This window comes from Buceros rhinoceros, unplaced genomic scaffold, assembly GCF_000710305.1.
Source record: "Buceros rhinoceros silvestris isolate BGI_N320 unplaced genomic scaffold, ASM71030v1 scaffold28959, whole genome shotgun sequence".
NCBI classification, from domain to species: Eukaryota; Metazoa; Chordata; class Aves; order Bucerotiformes; family Bucerotidae; genus Buceros; species Buceros rhinoceros.
In genome coordinates this window covers 10318-24921 of record NW_010431394.1, presented here as the reverse complement: position 1 = coordinate 24921, position 14604 = coordinate 10318, and the positions used below count along the sequence as shown (strand labels likewise).

Sequence of the window (14604 nt, the reverse complement as noted above, 5' to 3'; positions counted from 1 at the left end):
CCTCCATGTTGAACCCAGGACAATCTTCATCAATGACATAGACAATGGGATTAAGTGCACCGTCAGCAAGTTCATATGTGACACCATGCTGAGTTGATTTGCTTGAGGAAAGGCATACAATCCAGAGGGATCTTGACAGGCTTGGGACCATGTGGATCTCATGAAGTTCTACGAGGCCAAATGCAAGGTCTGCATCTGCATCATGGGAATCCTGAACATCAGTACAGGCTAGAGGTTGAAGGGTTTGAGAACAACGCTGAAGAGAAGGACTTGGGAGAACTAGGAGATGAAACACTGGACATGATCCGGCAATGTATGCTTGCAGTCCAGAAAGCCAGTTGTATCTTGGGCTACATCAAAAGAAGCATGGCCAGCAGGTCATGGGAGGTGATTCTGCCCCTCTACTCTGCTCTGATGAGAGCCCCCCAGAGTACTGCATCTAGCTCTGGAGTCCTTGGCACAGCAAAGACATGGATCTGTTGGAGTGGGTCCCAAGAGGGGCCACAGAAATGATCAGAGGGCTGCAACACATCTTCTATGAAGAAAGGCTAAGAGGGTTGGGGTTGTTCAGCCTGGAGAAGAGAAGGTTCTGGGAACACCTTATTGCGGCCTCTTAGTATTTGAAGGATGCTTGTAAGAAAGATGGAGAAAGACTTTTCATCAGGACCTGTAGTGACAGTACAAGAAACAATTATTTTAATCTGAAAGAGGGTCAATTTAGATTAGATAGGAAGAAGTTCTTCATAGTGAGGTTAGTGAGGCACTGGAACAGGTGGCCCAGAGAAGTGGATGCTCCTTCACTGGAAGTGTTTGAGGTCAGATTGGATGAGGCGCTAAGAAACCTGATCTAATGAAAGATGTCCCAGCCCATGGCAGAGGGGCTGGACTAGATGCTATGATCTATAAAGGTCCCTTCCAACCCAAACCATACTGTGACTCAGTTGTTACTCTGTGACTAAACTGCATCTGTACTGCCGGAGTTCTGATATATTCAAGAAAATGAAACTTAGGTGGTATGTAACCATAGGACTTGGTTCAAAAGCCTAGAAGAGGCTTGGGAAAATAGTAATGAAATGCTTTGTTTTCATCTTGATCAGTCGCAGTATAAAAGCTGATGTTTTGCAGATACACTGCAGCTTATGTTTGCATAGTGTGCTAGTAATATCTCTGGAATTAGACTTCGTATCCAAGTGTAAAGTGTTTGTTTTTTTTTTTTTTTTCAACGTAACTTCAAGAAAGCTGTCACAAGCAGCAGAAAAGCTGTGTATTGAATATCAGTGTTTTACTGGGTCACTGCTTGGAACTTTTGCCTCTGATTTTTGCATTGAATTTTAGAAGTTAAATTTTAAGAGTTCATTTCTTTAAGGAAGTTCATTGTTGAGATTTCCTTCACCTCTGCCATCTTGGCTTCTCTACCTTATTCTTTCTCTTAAAGGAACTGGCTTCTTTTATCTGGTTGTCTGTACTGCAGATGTAGACAAGAAGAAAAATTAACTCAACTTTCTGTACAGTAGTGTAATACTTCCTGCATTATTCCAGTAGGCCTTCAGTTTCTTTACAGTTTGTCTAAGCACACAGCAGTTACCAAAAGTTGGAAGGAACTCCTTAACACCAATATAGCATTAAGAAGCAGGCATTTCTTTATTCGCGGTACCAGATGCACAGGGGATAATTCCACCTATCATGCATAGCATATGCTGCCTCAACCAAAGCTTGTATCAGCCGGTTACATACATATTCATTCTATTTCTTAGAATTGATTAATATATTTGCATAGTTGTTACGCATGCGGCCTGGGATTAGAAGAATCTTTATAATGGTCACTGGAGTCACCTGCCAGTAGTTGAAGAGGTATTCCTTTGTGCCTTTGTCACTTTATCTGCATAACTTTTCCCACATATGGTCGTTAACTGGCAGGAAAGGTGTTTTTAACAGTTTGTTGTGATTTATGCTGGTTTCAAACAACTCAGTCCACCTTTTTCTCTTCTGTTTTGTCTTCCCCGGGCTGCTTTACCAAGCTATTCAGATTCTTCTCATTCTTTCCCAGACCACCAAATTCTTTGTATCTCTATTGTACAGGCTAGTATTTACAAGGTAAAATAACAGTGTGGGCTGTTTAAGTCATTTCTGAAGATAAAGTGCAAAAGGCCTGATCTGATAGTAGTTGGAGAAACAGCATTTGTACTGACTTAATTTATGTGAAAGAACTTATTCTTTAGTTTCCTTTCAGATCATTTAGAGTAGGTCGTTCTCTGTTTTCTCACTCTTTGTATATGTGTGTGGTGTTTAATGTCACAAGTGTTTGATTCTGGCTTTTGTTGGCTTTGAGATGGAGTACTGCATAACTTAGCATAGATCCTACAAACACAAAGTTTTTAGGACAATTTTTTTTTTATTATGTATGCACAAGACAAAGCTAAAGCCCCTCGCTTAAAGTTTAAGGGAATCTTTCCAAAAAGTAGGAGTTTCTTAAGCACAGCTGAGTATACTCTGCATACCACTTGAAGACAGATTTTTATTGTGATCTAGCATGCTTGGGTGATTTTTCTATTCACAGATGGCACCTTCTGCTTTCTATGTGCTGTGCATGTATACTTAAATTCTTGTCTCTTCTTCTTTTTTTCATCTCCATGAAGGGTTCTATTGAATGGGATTGGCTAAAACCTGACTTGAAGTCTGAACAAGTAGCTTAGCATGAGTGGTTAATAACGTTATTCTCTGTAGTTGCTGGCAGCAGCGTGACAGAATCTTGGTGATCCTGAATTTTTAAAATAGATGTCAACACTTGGGAACCTTTTCCTTTTGGTTCATAGACTATTATTTTACTTCTGTAGCAATCTGACAGAATCTGATGGGCAGCAAACACGCAGAATGGTAGGGACATAACAAATAAGTCTTGTAATAGCTAGTACAAATTCACAGTAGTCATATCAAATAAACCCAGGCACTTTTAAAAAAGCATTTTTTGATGTTTGATGCATTTTCTGACAGTAGCATATGTCTGAGGTACCAAGTAAGCAATAAGTTATGTGTGGAATTAGGTAATCTAGGCTGAGTAATTCAGTGCCAGAACAGGCAATATTAAGGTAGCTGATAAGTCAAGAAGAATTTCCAAGACTAGGGAATAGTTCGTAATAATATATAACTTTGTACAGTAACGTGTAACATTGTGTATAATACATGGTTACTTTTTTTCTTCCTGATAGGAAGATATCTTTCGCCAGATCGTCTACATTGGACTTTATCTCTTTCATATTGCTGGAGCCTATCTCCTGAAGTAAGTAAATTGTAAATTTTGCTGGCTTCATTCTCTGTCTTAAATAAAAAAAAAAAAAAAAAAGAAAACAAAAAAACCCAACCCTGAAAGTTTGTTTTATTTGGATTGATAGCCTGACCCATCTTGGACTTGTTCTTCTGGTATTGCATTACTTCGTTGAATTTCTTTTCCACATATCCCGTCTTTTTTACTTCACTGATGAAAGATACCAGAAAGGGTAAGTAGTCTTTATCTCTTAAATTCATGTAACTTCTGTGTCAAAGCCTTGTGCATTTAACTAACCAGAAATGAAAATTGCGAGGAAGTTCAAACAGTGTTTCTTTAGAGGCCACAGTTCTGCAGACCAGTTTTAGTATTACATCTCTAAAACAACTACTTGTTTACCTTAATTGCCTATTTAATGTTATTGGCAGTATAAAATGAAATAAAATCTTGCACTATGTACTAGTATTTTTAAAAAAAAAGTTTTGTAGAGAAAGGAACAGCATATGTTGCTAATACAGCCAGTTCTATGGGAACTAATAATATGCTTATGTTCTGATAGTAACAGAAAGCAATTTCTCTTGAGTTGAAATTAGTTTTCATAATATGGTTTTATTATGTTTTTATATATTCAATTAGTTTTCATACTTACGGTTTGTTTCAAAAGAAATGTGAGGCAGGTCTTCTAGTATTTGTAGAAGACAAAAAGAAAAGACAATACAAGAATAGTTTAGAATAGGTGCAAAATAATTTAGGTATGTTCTTAAATTTTGAATGAATTCACATGGTAAGAGGTGAACATTAACATTGTTAGTACTTGTATTGCAAATGGAAAATTCACGCAGTGTTTGTGGTGATTTTCTTTGTAGATTTTCTCTGTGGGCAGTTCTTTTTGTTTTGGCAAGGCTTCTCACCTTGATTCTCTCGGTCCTCACTTTTGGCTTTGGACTGGCAAGGGCAGAAGATCAGCAGCTGAATTTCAGTACTGGAAACTTCAATATCTTGGCTATTAGGTATAGTAAACTTGGAACAATTCTTAAGCATGAGCTGTAAATCTGTGTTAAATACACAATATAAACAGTGTGACATTATTAATGCTAGTAATTCTGAACGGGTGGGTGTTTTCATGCAACTGATGCAATCAATAGGGATAGCTTCTGAAACAAACTTTTAAGTTATAGTGAAATAAATTGAAAAATTTACAGGCCACAGCTGAGAAATCTGTAACTGGTTGCTCTTTGTTAGAAAATAAATCAGAATTAAAAGGAATATCCAATTACAGAGATTACTTTCAAATGTGCTAGAGTTAGTGAATTGAATTCTAGATATAATTGCAATGAGTTTATCTGTGGAGATCAAGGCATTATGCCCAGAGCACCCTTGGACCTGGCTGGTGATTCCTGCCTCTTTTTCTGCATTTATTATGGCTCCTATTGCTGCTATGTGATGCAGAACGCTCAGCCAACCATCTGGCCTTTTTACGAATTAAATCCAGAAAAGGAAGTTATTAAAACACTGACAATATCAGCATAACCCTGCAGAATTGCTACTCGGAACTGCAAGACTCTCTTAAAGTTTCAATTTTCAGCTGCTACTTTGAGAGAAGTACTGAGAAAGGAGAAAGCAATAAAGAAATCTAGGGCTTCCCAGTTTTGATGGACTTCACTATCACTGTATTTCTAGTTTTGTTCAGCTGTGCCCAGATGCCTTACATGAGTGAACTCTTGCATGTTCCCCAAACTCTTGGAAATTCATGTTATCTAAAAGGAATCACTCTAATGTGTTTGAGAAGCCTGAGTAATAGGCACTTTATGACATACAAAACCTATCTGAGGTGGTGGTCTACTTTTCTCTTTGAATAATGAGATAAACTTACTGATAAACCTTTGCCTGTGTTTTGTTTCTAGAATCAGTGTGCTGGCCTCCATCTGCATGGCTCAGGCATTTATGATGTGGAAGTTCATTAATTTCCAGCTTCGGAGGTGGAGAGAGCATTCTTCTCAGCCTCAGTCAGTGAAAAAGAAGTTTTTAACAGCTAAAGGAAAGACCTCCAGGAAAGAAAGAGGTTTGTATTTTCAGTTTTCCTGTTGTCTTAACTTCCCAAAAACAACTTCAGATAATGGATAGCATTTTAGTTTTAATATAATTGCTAAAGAAATATTTTATATTTCACTTGGAATTACTGGTGAATATTGTTTTGGGGTATTATTAAAAAAATTCAGTATATATTAATTGTTTGGTTGTTCTCTTCTAATTGGCTGAAGGAATTACCATTTATTTAGCTAATGCAACATGAGATTTTTATTATGTAATTTTATTATTTGAACAAAACATGTTATGCTTATGTTTCATTCCTTTCTAAAAAAAAAAACATGCATTTTTCGGTCTGTTTGCATTATCAATTACTTCTAAATTTTTCTTGGAATTAATTTCAAGCTTATATTTCATTTCCACTAAAAGCTGAGGTTTTAGGGCAAGGACATAGTTTGATCCAGTAATTAAGCTTATACTGAATTTTTTTTTTTTTTTACAAAAAGTAGTATTTTGATATTTTTAAGGGAAGTATAACTATTTACTACTCTAAACCTGTGCAGAAACATTTGGAAATTAACTAATGACTCCAGGTTTGACTTCTTGATTATGTCACACAGTTTTTATGGAAAGGCCATGAAAGATTAACTGAATGCTTTTCTTTTTTCCAAGGAGAATTATGTGTTCCATTAAAAAAAAAAAAAAACAAAAACAAAAACCCACACTTCAGAATTTCTGTTGTACCAACAGTTATAATTCTATGTATTTAATTGCCAGCTTGAATAACTTCTGCACTTTTTTGAAACTGATTGAGTTATGTCAAAAACTTATTTCAACTTGATCGTTTGCTACCAATCATATATAGCCAACCTGTTGACTTTTCGATATATTGAATGTAATGTGTATGAAGACCATTTGTACTGAGAACTGAGGTTTGTGGTCAGAGATCAATTCAGTTTTTGGAGGTTTTTTCTTCAAGTTTTTTTCTTTTATTAAAATTACATGCTTTAGAGTATTTCCATACTCCCTTTTGATGATTTGTAATTATCACAGATTGACTTTTGTGTGTTATTGGGGGTTATTGGTTTTGTCAGAAAATCCAGTTGGACTTTTTTTAATCAAGTGAAAGTAGTTTCCTATGTAGGTGTCCTACTTAATCGAAACTTCATGTTCATTGTGTCTTGCTATGTTTTTGTGGAATTAATGATGAACATTTTTAAAGTAGAAGCTTAATGGCATTTTAATCAGTGAGTCAAGAATGCAGAAGCTTTTTAAAATCTCTTAATCTATTTAATTCTTGTAATTTGGTGAATTTGCTGGTTCTCACCCAACTTCAATGGACACTTGCAAGTAGTAAACAAAGTAAAAAAAAAAAAGCAGTTAATTGGAATTGTTATTTTCACAACATAAATGAACTATATCTTTCCTAAAGACTGGAGAAATTTACAGCTTATTTTAAATGGAAATAAAATAACTTTACATCTGAAAGATTAGCATTCTTTCCGATTCTTCTGTTTTGAAGAATCCTGTAATGTTATCTGTTCAGGACACTTGCACGAGATACAGCAAGACAGGGTTTTTGAAAGAGTAATATATGCAATTAAACAGTCTTTTTTTGTTTTTTGCTTTTTTTTGTGGTTGGATGGATGGATTTTGGGGAGCCAGGGTACAATAAAATGTCTTACTTCTAGACTATGCCAAAAGCAAGAAATGATAGTAGAAAAAAATCTACTGGTGATGTAAGCGAGGTACCCAGGCAAATGCTAATTTTTGTCCTTTGTTTTATTTATGCTTGTTTCAAATTAACTGTTTAAGAAAATGTGATTTCAGTTAGCTGACTTGGATCTAGCTCGTTGTTTGTAAGCTTGTTCATTTAAGAATGACGAATTTGAAAAACATCCAAAGACCACCTCACATAGTCTTAAAATGGTGGTGTTGTTTACAGCCAAATATGTTGGTTAGACTTTGTTCCTGTGTGACTCATTGAGCCTGTGTCTGGTCTCATTCTCATGTATGCTTCTGATCGTGTTATTTTACAGGCTTCTTTGCATAAATAGGAGCATTTGAGTGTAGTGGGGGAGAGGAGGAGATCAACGGGTGTTTTTGTGAATTTGCCTTGCTCTTCTGATCTGCAATGCATCTGCAGATGGAAAACATTAATTTAACAAGTTATTTGTACAAAGACCCACAACCGTTTCTTGAAGTCAGAGTGAGGCTACAAGTCAGAGCAGAGATGTTAAGCAGCAAGCAGTATAGCTGGCTATGCACTCTGCTCTTCAATCTATTTTATAAATACGGTTACTGTCAGGAAACATCTCTGCTTCCTCAGGTAGTGCTGACACTGAACAAAGGGAATACTTTCAGTTCACAGTGGTATCGTGTTGCTCCATTTTACTGTAAGTTGTGGCATTATAAATCCATAGATGGTGGGTTATTGTTCTAGGGCAAACTTGTGTTATCATAGAGTCAATGTGGTTCCTGTACAGATAAAAAGCCTTGAGACCTTTAAGTTGGCCCAGAAGTGGTATAGTAGTAGAGAGTTGCTGGTAACTCATTCTTTACCTTGTGTTGTTGAATAGGTGCCTAGTCCTGTGTTTGAACTCTTTCAATGTAACATGTCCATCTCAAATCTAACTAGTGTTTTACTGTTGTCCATCTTATCTATGTAAATATCTGAATCAGAGCAAATGAATTTTGTATTTTAAACTATATTCTTTAAAAACTGTGTGTATATAAAGATTTCTTATATATATGAAAAGCTTGTAAAAGTAAGTAAAGGAGTGTAATTTCAACAAAAATTAAACTATTAAATAGGTGGAATAAAAAACAAAGACCCATACCTGCGAACTGTGTATTATACTGCCTGTCTCTAAAATTTCACAGGACAGTCTCATGTGCAAGTTGAGTTTTTATTTTTTAAGATAATAGCTGGTCTTGATTTTCAGTGTAGATGTATATAATGCATGCATTTCAGGGTCTGTACATGTCAGGAAACCAGACTTTATTGTAGTAAACTTAAAATTTTGCGCTTTGTAAAAACTTCATTATGCTCTCGCATTACAATTATGAGGTTTAACAAAAAAGATACATGAGAAAAGAAGTTAAAAAGCTTGTTTGTATAGGCCCTACAAACAGATGATAAAATACAAAGCATCTCATTATATTTGAAAAATGTTCTCTTCTTTTTTCTAGAAAATGGAATAAATGGAACAGTGACCTCAAATGGAGCAGACTCGCCTCGTAGCAGGAAGGATAAATCCTCGTAAAACTGGGTTTTAAGTTAATTGACTAATGTCCCCAAAGAATCTACTTTTTACATGGATGGCCCTTCAGCACTAGAGATGTTACAAATTAACATACAATTTGTGGTTTTTTTGATTATTACTGTTACTTTGAGAAACTTTTTTAAGGCCTTTTTGACTAAGGAAAAAGGTTTATCTGTGTTCAAATACTTGGGGGGGGATACAACATTTTTTTAAACAACATTGACACTTTTTTAAACATTTATTGTGATGAAATAACTTCACTTAATGAGAATCACTGTTGCAATGTATTATTTCCTTCCAGTTTTTGTAATCTGGGTGATATACTGTTCTACCACCTTCACTTTTTCCAAGTTCTTCAAGAAGTATTGTAAAATTGAAGTAAAATCTTAGTATGCATTTTCAGATACTCTGGCTTTTCAGTTAATTACTTTGATTCAAGTTTACAGTTCAAATTAGGATTCCAAGACCACATCAACAAACCTCTTTATTTTATCGTTATTAGCTACACAGTAACTGCTCTAAATTGCCTCGTATCATTAAAACAAAACTGAACTAATTGGAAGTGTTGCAGTCTTATTGTTCATTGGTTAGAAATCTCATAGAAGGAACTAAAAACCTTTTTGAGATAACAGCTTTAGCACTTGAAAATCAGAAGGGAGTATGTATGGTCATAGAGTTGATTTGAGTAGCACTGTCTGTGCTTTTAAAGTGTACGTTTCTTGGAGAATTAGTGTGCATTGGATCTTCTTTGAAAACTTGTCTGATTTTAGAGGGTGGAGGTTCTTAGAATGTGGTGTTGTGAAGTTTTAGGAGGCATTTAATGCTCCACAAAGAATGAAATTGTTGGATAAACAATTAGATCAAGTTATGAGAAACATTCCTTTATTCTAACTGCTTTGCTTTGTTTCACCTACGTTAGGAATTAGTTTGATCTCTCATATATATATATTTTTTATGAAAAATATTTAAAGCTACAACTTCAAGTTGATTTATTGTGCCCTTTGCTACCGCTGGAAAAATCTTAATTCAAGATTTTTTCCATTATGTCTTTCATAATTGTATTAAATGTGAAGCTTTGTCCAGTTAATTTTCCAGTTTAATATGTGGTTAATGTTTCCTCTGTACGCTTTTGTAATAGGTATAATTCAACCCCTTTCACTGGAGAGAATGAGTTAGAGATTGAATTCAGTCTTAAGAAGTTTCTAAATTAGGCCTTCAAGTTAACCCATTGGGTATTGGGTTGCTTATTGATTGAGAGGAGTAATTGTGAGTAATCAAGCTGATAAATAAAGTAAACTCATTATAGCTGAGTTTATACCCAACAAAATAATACATCTGCATTCTGTATCTTCTAGAGTTTGGTTGATTACTATACAGAATAAATGTTTCTAGTACAAAATCTTGACAAGTAACTATCCATTCTACAATTACTTGATGCTATATAGAGTTATTGCAGTATAACTTATTATACATTTCAAGTGATTTCAGTCACAGTTTCTGAGTACTGGCTTCACAGCTGCTGAAGTGGACTTGACAGACTTGGACTTGAGTGCTCTGGGACAGTATGCTCTGTCTGCTTCAGTGGAAGTAGCTGTACCATATCTTGATTTGAAGAAATATAACTTAAGTGGTGTAACTTGAAACTATCTACCTGATCTGATCATGAAACTGGGAAATTGAAACTCAGAGATTTCAAGGGACTTGCATACATTAAATATTCACTGCACAAAATCAAGTTTTATGACTTATGTTCCTAAAAAGACCTGAATAGATTCTGTGTGCCTTGCTCTGAAGTTGTACATTAAGCCAAAAAGGAGAAAAGCTTTAAAAGTTTCTAGCCTGCTATTTTGACTCTTAAGTCATTTTGATGATACCTGGTAGTCCTGGGGCTGTCAAAATTGCAAAGGTTGGAGGGAAAAATTATGAAGGGAGCGTTTAAGGTACTTACTGATCTTTAAGACTTACTAAAGTCTGAGGGTTGCAATAGTTATTTCCTGAAGGCAAACTGTTTCTTGTTAATCTCATTCTTTGGCACAGTAGTCTTGAGATGTAAACTTCAGGTTCACTAAGAGTATGCTCTTGCCTTTTAATTCTGATGTTGCCGTTTGTCTTATTTTGGCCTTATGGACATTCTTGGACTTTGAACTTGGAAAAAAGCACTTCTGTTTCCACAATGGCTTAATGTTTTTTCTTGCCTTGTAGGAGTTGTTCCAGTGTAATAGAGAATACTCCCAATTCTTCAGTATTGAGAGTATTGAAAGCCAGCTTCTTTTGTCTTGTGTTACAACTATAAATACGTATTTATCATTTTGGATGCAGCAAAAGCAATAATATTTAATTTTCTACCTTGGGGTAGAAACCCATATGAATTTAGAAGATTTTGAGACTTCTATTTCCAGTTTGCGATTATTCATTTTGCCATAAGATTGTTGTTTGCCTGGATAACTTCATTTGAACTGCTTAAAACAGATTTTGAAATGTTACTGCTTTTTGGCTCTTTGTTGGTAATCTGGGGTTCAGTAGGCTGGAAGATGATTAGTTGTTTAATCATGTTTTCTTAATTATGGAATCAGGAAAATTAGAAATGTAAATGACTGAAGAGTTCATTATTATATTCCTATGCTCTATAAAGCAATTTTTGTTTAGGCTGTAGTAGTACATCCTGGTCACTTACCAGGTTTTACAAAGAGATGACTTTGTCCTTGTAGATGGATTTTGAATAATTCATGCAGACTGTCGATAGAGTTTGATGGGTTTGGTTTTTTTCTTAAATCCCCTCCTCCTTGCCCCAACTTGTCAGAACTTTTCAAGACTTACAACAGATGATTTCAAACCTTAATCCCACTCCCCCTCCCCGCATGTACGTTTCATTTATGTGTCAGAATCTACTATCAAAACCAGGATTTTATTTCTACTAAGTAATTATATGTAACTTCGAAGTACAAATGAGAGCAGCTGAAATTAATTTTCAGAGTTTTTGCTTGTATCTGGACACTTTTTCCTCTTGACTAATTGCAGTGATTGATTTCTTCTGTGTGAATTATTCATTAATATGGCTCTTTGGAAATAACTGCTTTTCAAATGATACCATGCCCAAATGGAGGAATGATCAAGGGATTTGCTGTGCAGAGGAAAGCATAGACAATTTCTGCTGGTGTTGCAATATGCCGACAGTAAATTAAGTGTGAAGTACGTTAAGACAATGCATTTGGATAATCAGTAGTTATTGGTAAGCATTTGGTGAGTTTCCTACATTTTTCTTTTAAAAATTATAGTTGTTTTATAGGGTTATATTACCCAGAATTGCAATAAGCACTACGGTATTCCAGAACAAGTAACCTGACTTCTGTAAAAAGGGTCAATACACATCTGCAGTCCTATTGCTCTTTGCAGTTTTCTGACTGACTGCACCTGAGGTGATTCTGCTAGGCTCAAAACTTTATATTAAAGGGAAGGGAGTATTTTCATGGTCATGCTAAGCTGAAAGTAATTTAGATTGCTGCCAAAATTAGAATTCTGTCCCTTGCCTTGAATAGCACAAGCATTTCCTGTGCATGGTGAGCTGTAAGCTACATGAGGGAGCTGGTGTGCCTGAAAAGCAGTTTGTTTGCTTAGCTGCTTTTCTACTGGATTAGTTGCCTGCTCATAATCCTGGAGATACTCAAGTGTTTATGTATAAGCAAGATAAGATGCAGGGAAAAGGTGAATCAAGCTCTAAGGCACCTGCCCGTTTCAACTGTGCATTTGGTTGAAAATTACACTAGATTACAGTATAAGTTGGGAAATGTCACTGAAAGGCTTCCAGTCATTACTACTATAAGGGAGCTAGTCTCTCTGGTTGCTTCTACATGCCGAATTGTTTTAAGTGTAAATGGATTTTTGTCAGATATTTCCCCTCCCCCACAATACTCAGTATGTTGTACTGTACTGAGATAACGTTCTGTTGGTTGTAGTTTCAGGGTTTCCAAGCAGTGGAAGGTGATACTGGTGGTGTAGAAACAGGAATTCTGAAAACATAGTTTCACTTGGATCAAAAAAACAAGATTACTTTCCATAACAGCCAGGAAAGTACGGCTTTTTTTGGTGTGCGATTTTTTTTTTTTTTTCTTTATGTATTGAAGGAGATCTTCCAGAAAGCTTCACAAGAATTGCACTGTATGTCTGTCTAGACACGTGGAAGGGAGGGAGGATTGTTTGGTTTCTCTCCTTTTGTTTCTCTGTTTTCAGGAAGTTCACCAGCCGATTCCTAGGTCGTTGGTGGGTTTCATTCCATTTGTGACTCAGCTCTTTGGGCCTGTGTTGTAGAAAATGGAGACTGGCAGCTTCAGTAGGCTCCCTGTGCAGTGTTGGTCATTGCTGTCCTAATTATTCTCTGTGGAAAATGTCAAGTAGTAAAGAGACTTAACACAAGGTAGAGACATTCATGGTATTTGTAAAGTTTAAAGGCCAGTAAGAGCCTTCATACAGAGATAACTGCATTCCAGGGGGCTGTGATGTAATGCCTGGAGGCTGCAGTAGTAGTCATCTTGTGCAGGGTATAAGAATGTCCTAAAAATAAAGAGTTGGGGAAGATTTAGGAGCTCCTTTAAAAATAGTAAGACTCGTCAAAGGACTGACATCAGTTATCATCTGTTCATTGTATGTGAATTTTTCATTTTGTTAGTTGTGGATTATCTTTAGAGCACTGGATTAGCCCATTCTTCTTGGGGTTTTTTGATAGTGTGTCTCATTGTGGTGGATGTCTGGTGTGTGTCGCCTTTTCTCATTGCTCCTTGAACTATTCAGTTTAGGATCTGATAAGCCTAGTTCTGTATGCATTAAGAAATCTGGCATCTTCTTCAGAACTAAAATAGAAGCAGTGCTGGAGTATTTCTGGATCAGACATGGAAGAAATACACATGACCATGTCAGGTGTAATCAGAACCCATTTAGTGGGGAACTGAAACTTTAGGATTAATACATTATGATAGGATTTGTGTTGCAATGTAGTGTTTGGATGTAGCTCACATCTAGGTAGCAAGTGCTTTTCTGTCAGTGAAATGGAACTGTAGATGCTGTTGGTTCCCCTTCTGTGAACAATGGATGAGAAGTGCTGGGCTGCAGCTGCAGAAGGTTTCTTATTTGGGTTTAAAAAAAACCCCGAAACATACTACCTAGTTTTGAATCTAATACACTTGGTTTTGATCTCTTTCTGTGGGTCCTGTCACTTCTGGTTTAGGTTTCCACAAATACTTTTTTTATCCAGCTCAAAGATGGCAAATCTGTGATGTGAGTGCTAGAAAGGACAGCTTTTGTGTTTGAAACATTCTGCAGCATCAGAGCAGCTAAAGTGTAGCTTTATAATTTGATAGCTTTTCAGTATTTGTTCTTTGTCCTTATCTATTGTGGTTAACATTAAAGTTCAAACGCTGTCACACAGCACAACACACTTGTTATTTCTTCATTTCACATGCTAGAGTGTTAGGCAGTTTGATATACAGAAGTGAAAAAATACACTAGGAAGTCTTGACTGTTCTAGCAGGAATTGGTATTCCTGGATGGTTGTGTTTTCCATGTTGCACTTCACTATTACTGCCTTTCTCATTTGAGAAACCGGGCACTGAAGATTTCTTTCACATTTCTGAATCTTTAGACTGTAGTTTTCCTGTATGTCACTTGACAAATTATGGTCTCGAACTTGAGCTTTGAGTCTCCTTATATCAGTTACGAATGTTGAAGAATGTATCTTGCATTGTAATTAACAGGTAAAAATTCAGCCCATGATAATAAGAATATGTAACAGGGTAGGAATTTGAAGTCCAGACTAGAAACAAAGCCAAGACTATCCTGTGTTCTCATGCAGGTGATTCCTCCTCTTTGTTTCTTGATTAATCATTATCTTTGTTTTGTTTATTTAGATTGTAAGTTCTTTGTGGCTAGGGTTGTTGTGTGTGTGTGTATGCGCGTGCGTGTGTGTGTATGCGCGCGCGTGCGTGTGTGTACCCAGGACAATGAAGCCTGGAGCCCTGGTCTCTGGAAGCTGTAATAAGCAATCACGTTGTTACTGTT

General features: G+C 36.1%; 1 protein-coding gene across 1 annotated transcript; it reads left to right on the top strand.

Moving 5' to 3' along the window:
* Positions 1-180: 180 nt before the first annotated feature.
* LOC104488704 (translocating chain-associated membrane protein 1-like) lies at positions 181-9110 on the top strand. The gene is given in 9 exon segments (XM_010143424.1): positions 181-313; positions 2048-2094; positions 2558-2637; positions 2835-2874; positions 3207-3277; positions 3390-3494; positions 4129-4272; positions 5167-5324; positions 8483-9110. Coding segments are annotated over 9 exon segments (852 nt in total). The 3' UTR covers positions 8557-9110.
* The last annotated feature ends 5494 nt before the right edge of the window (positions 9111-14604 follow it).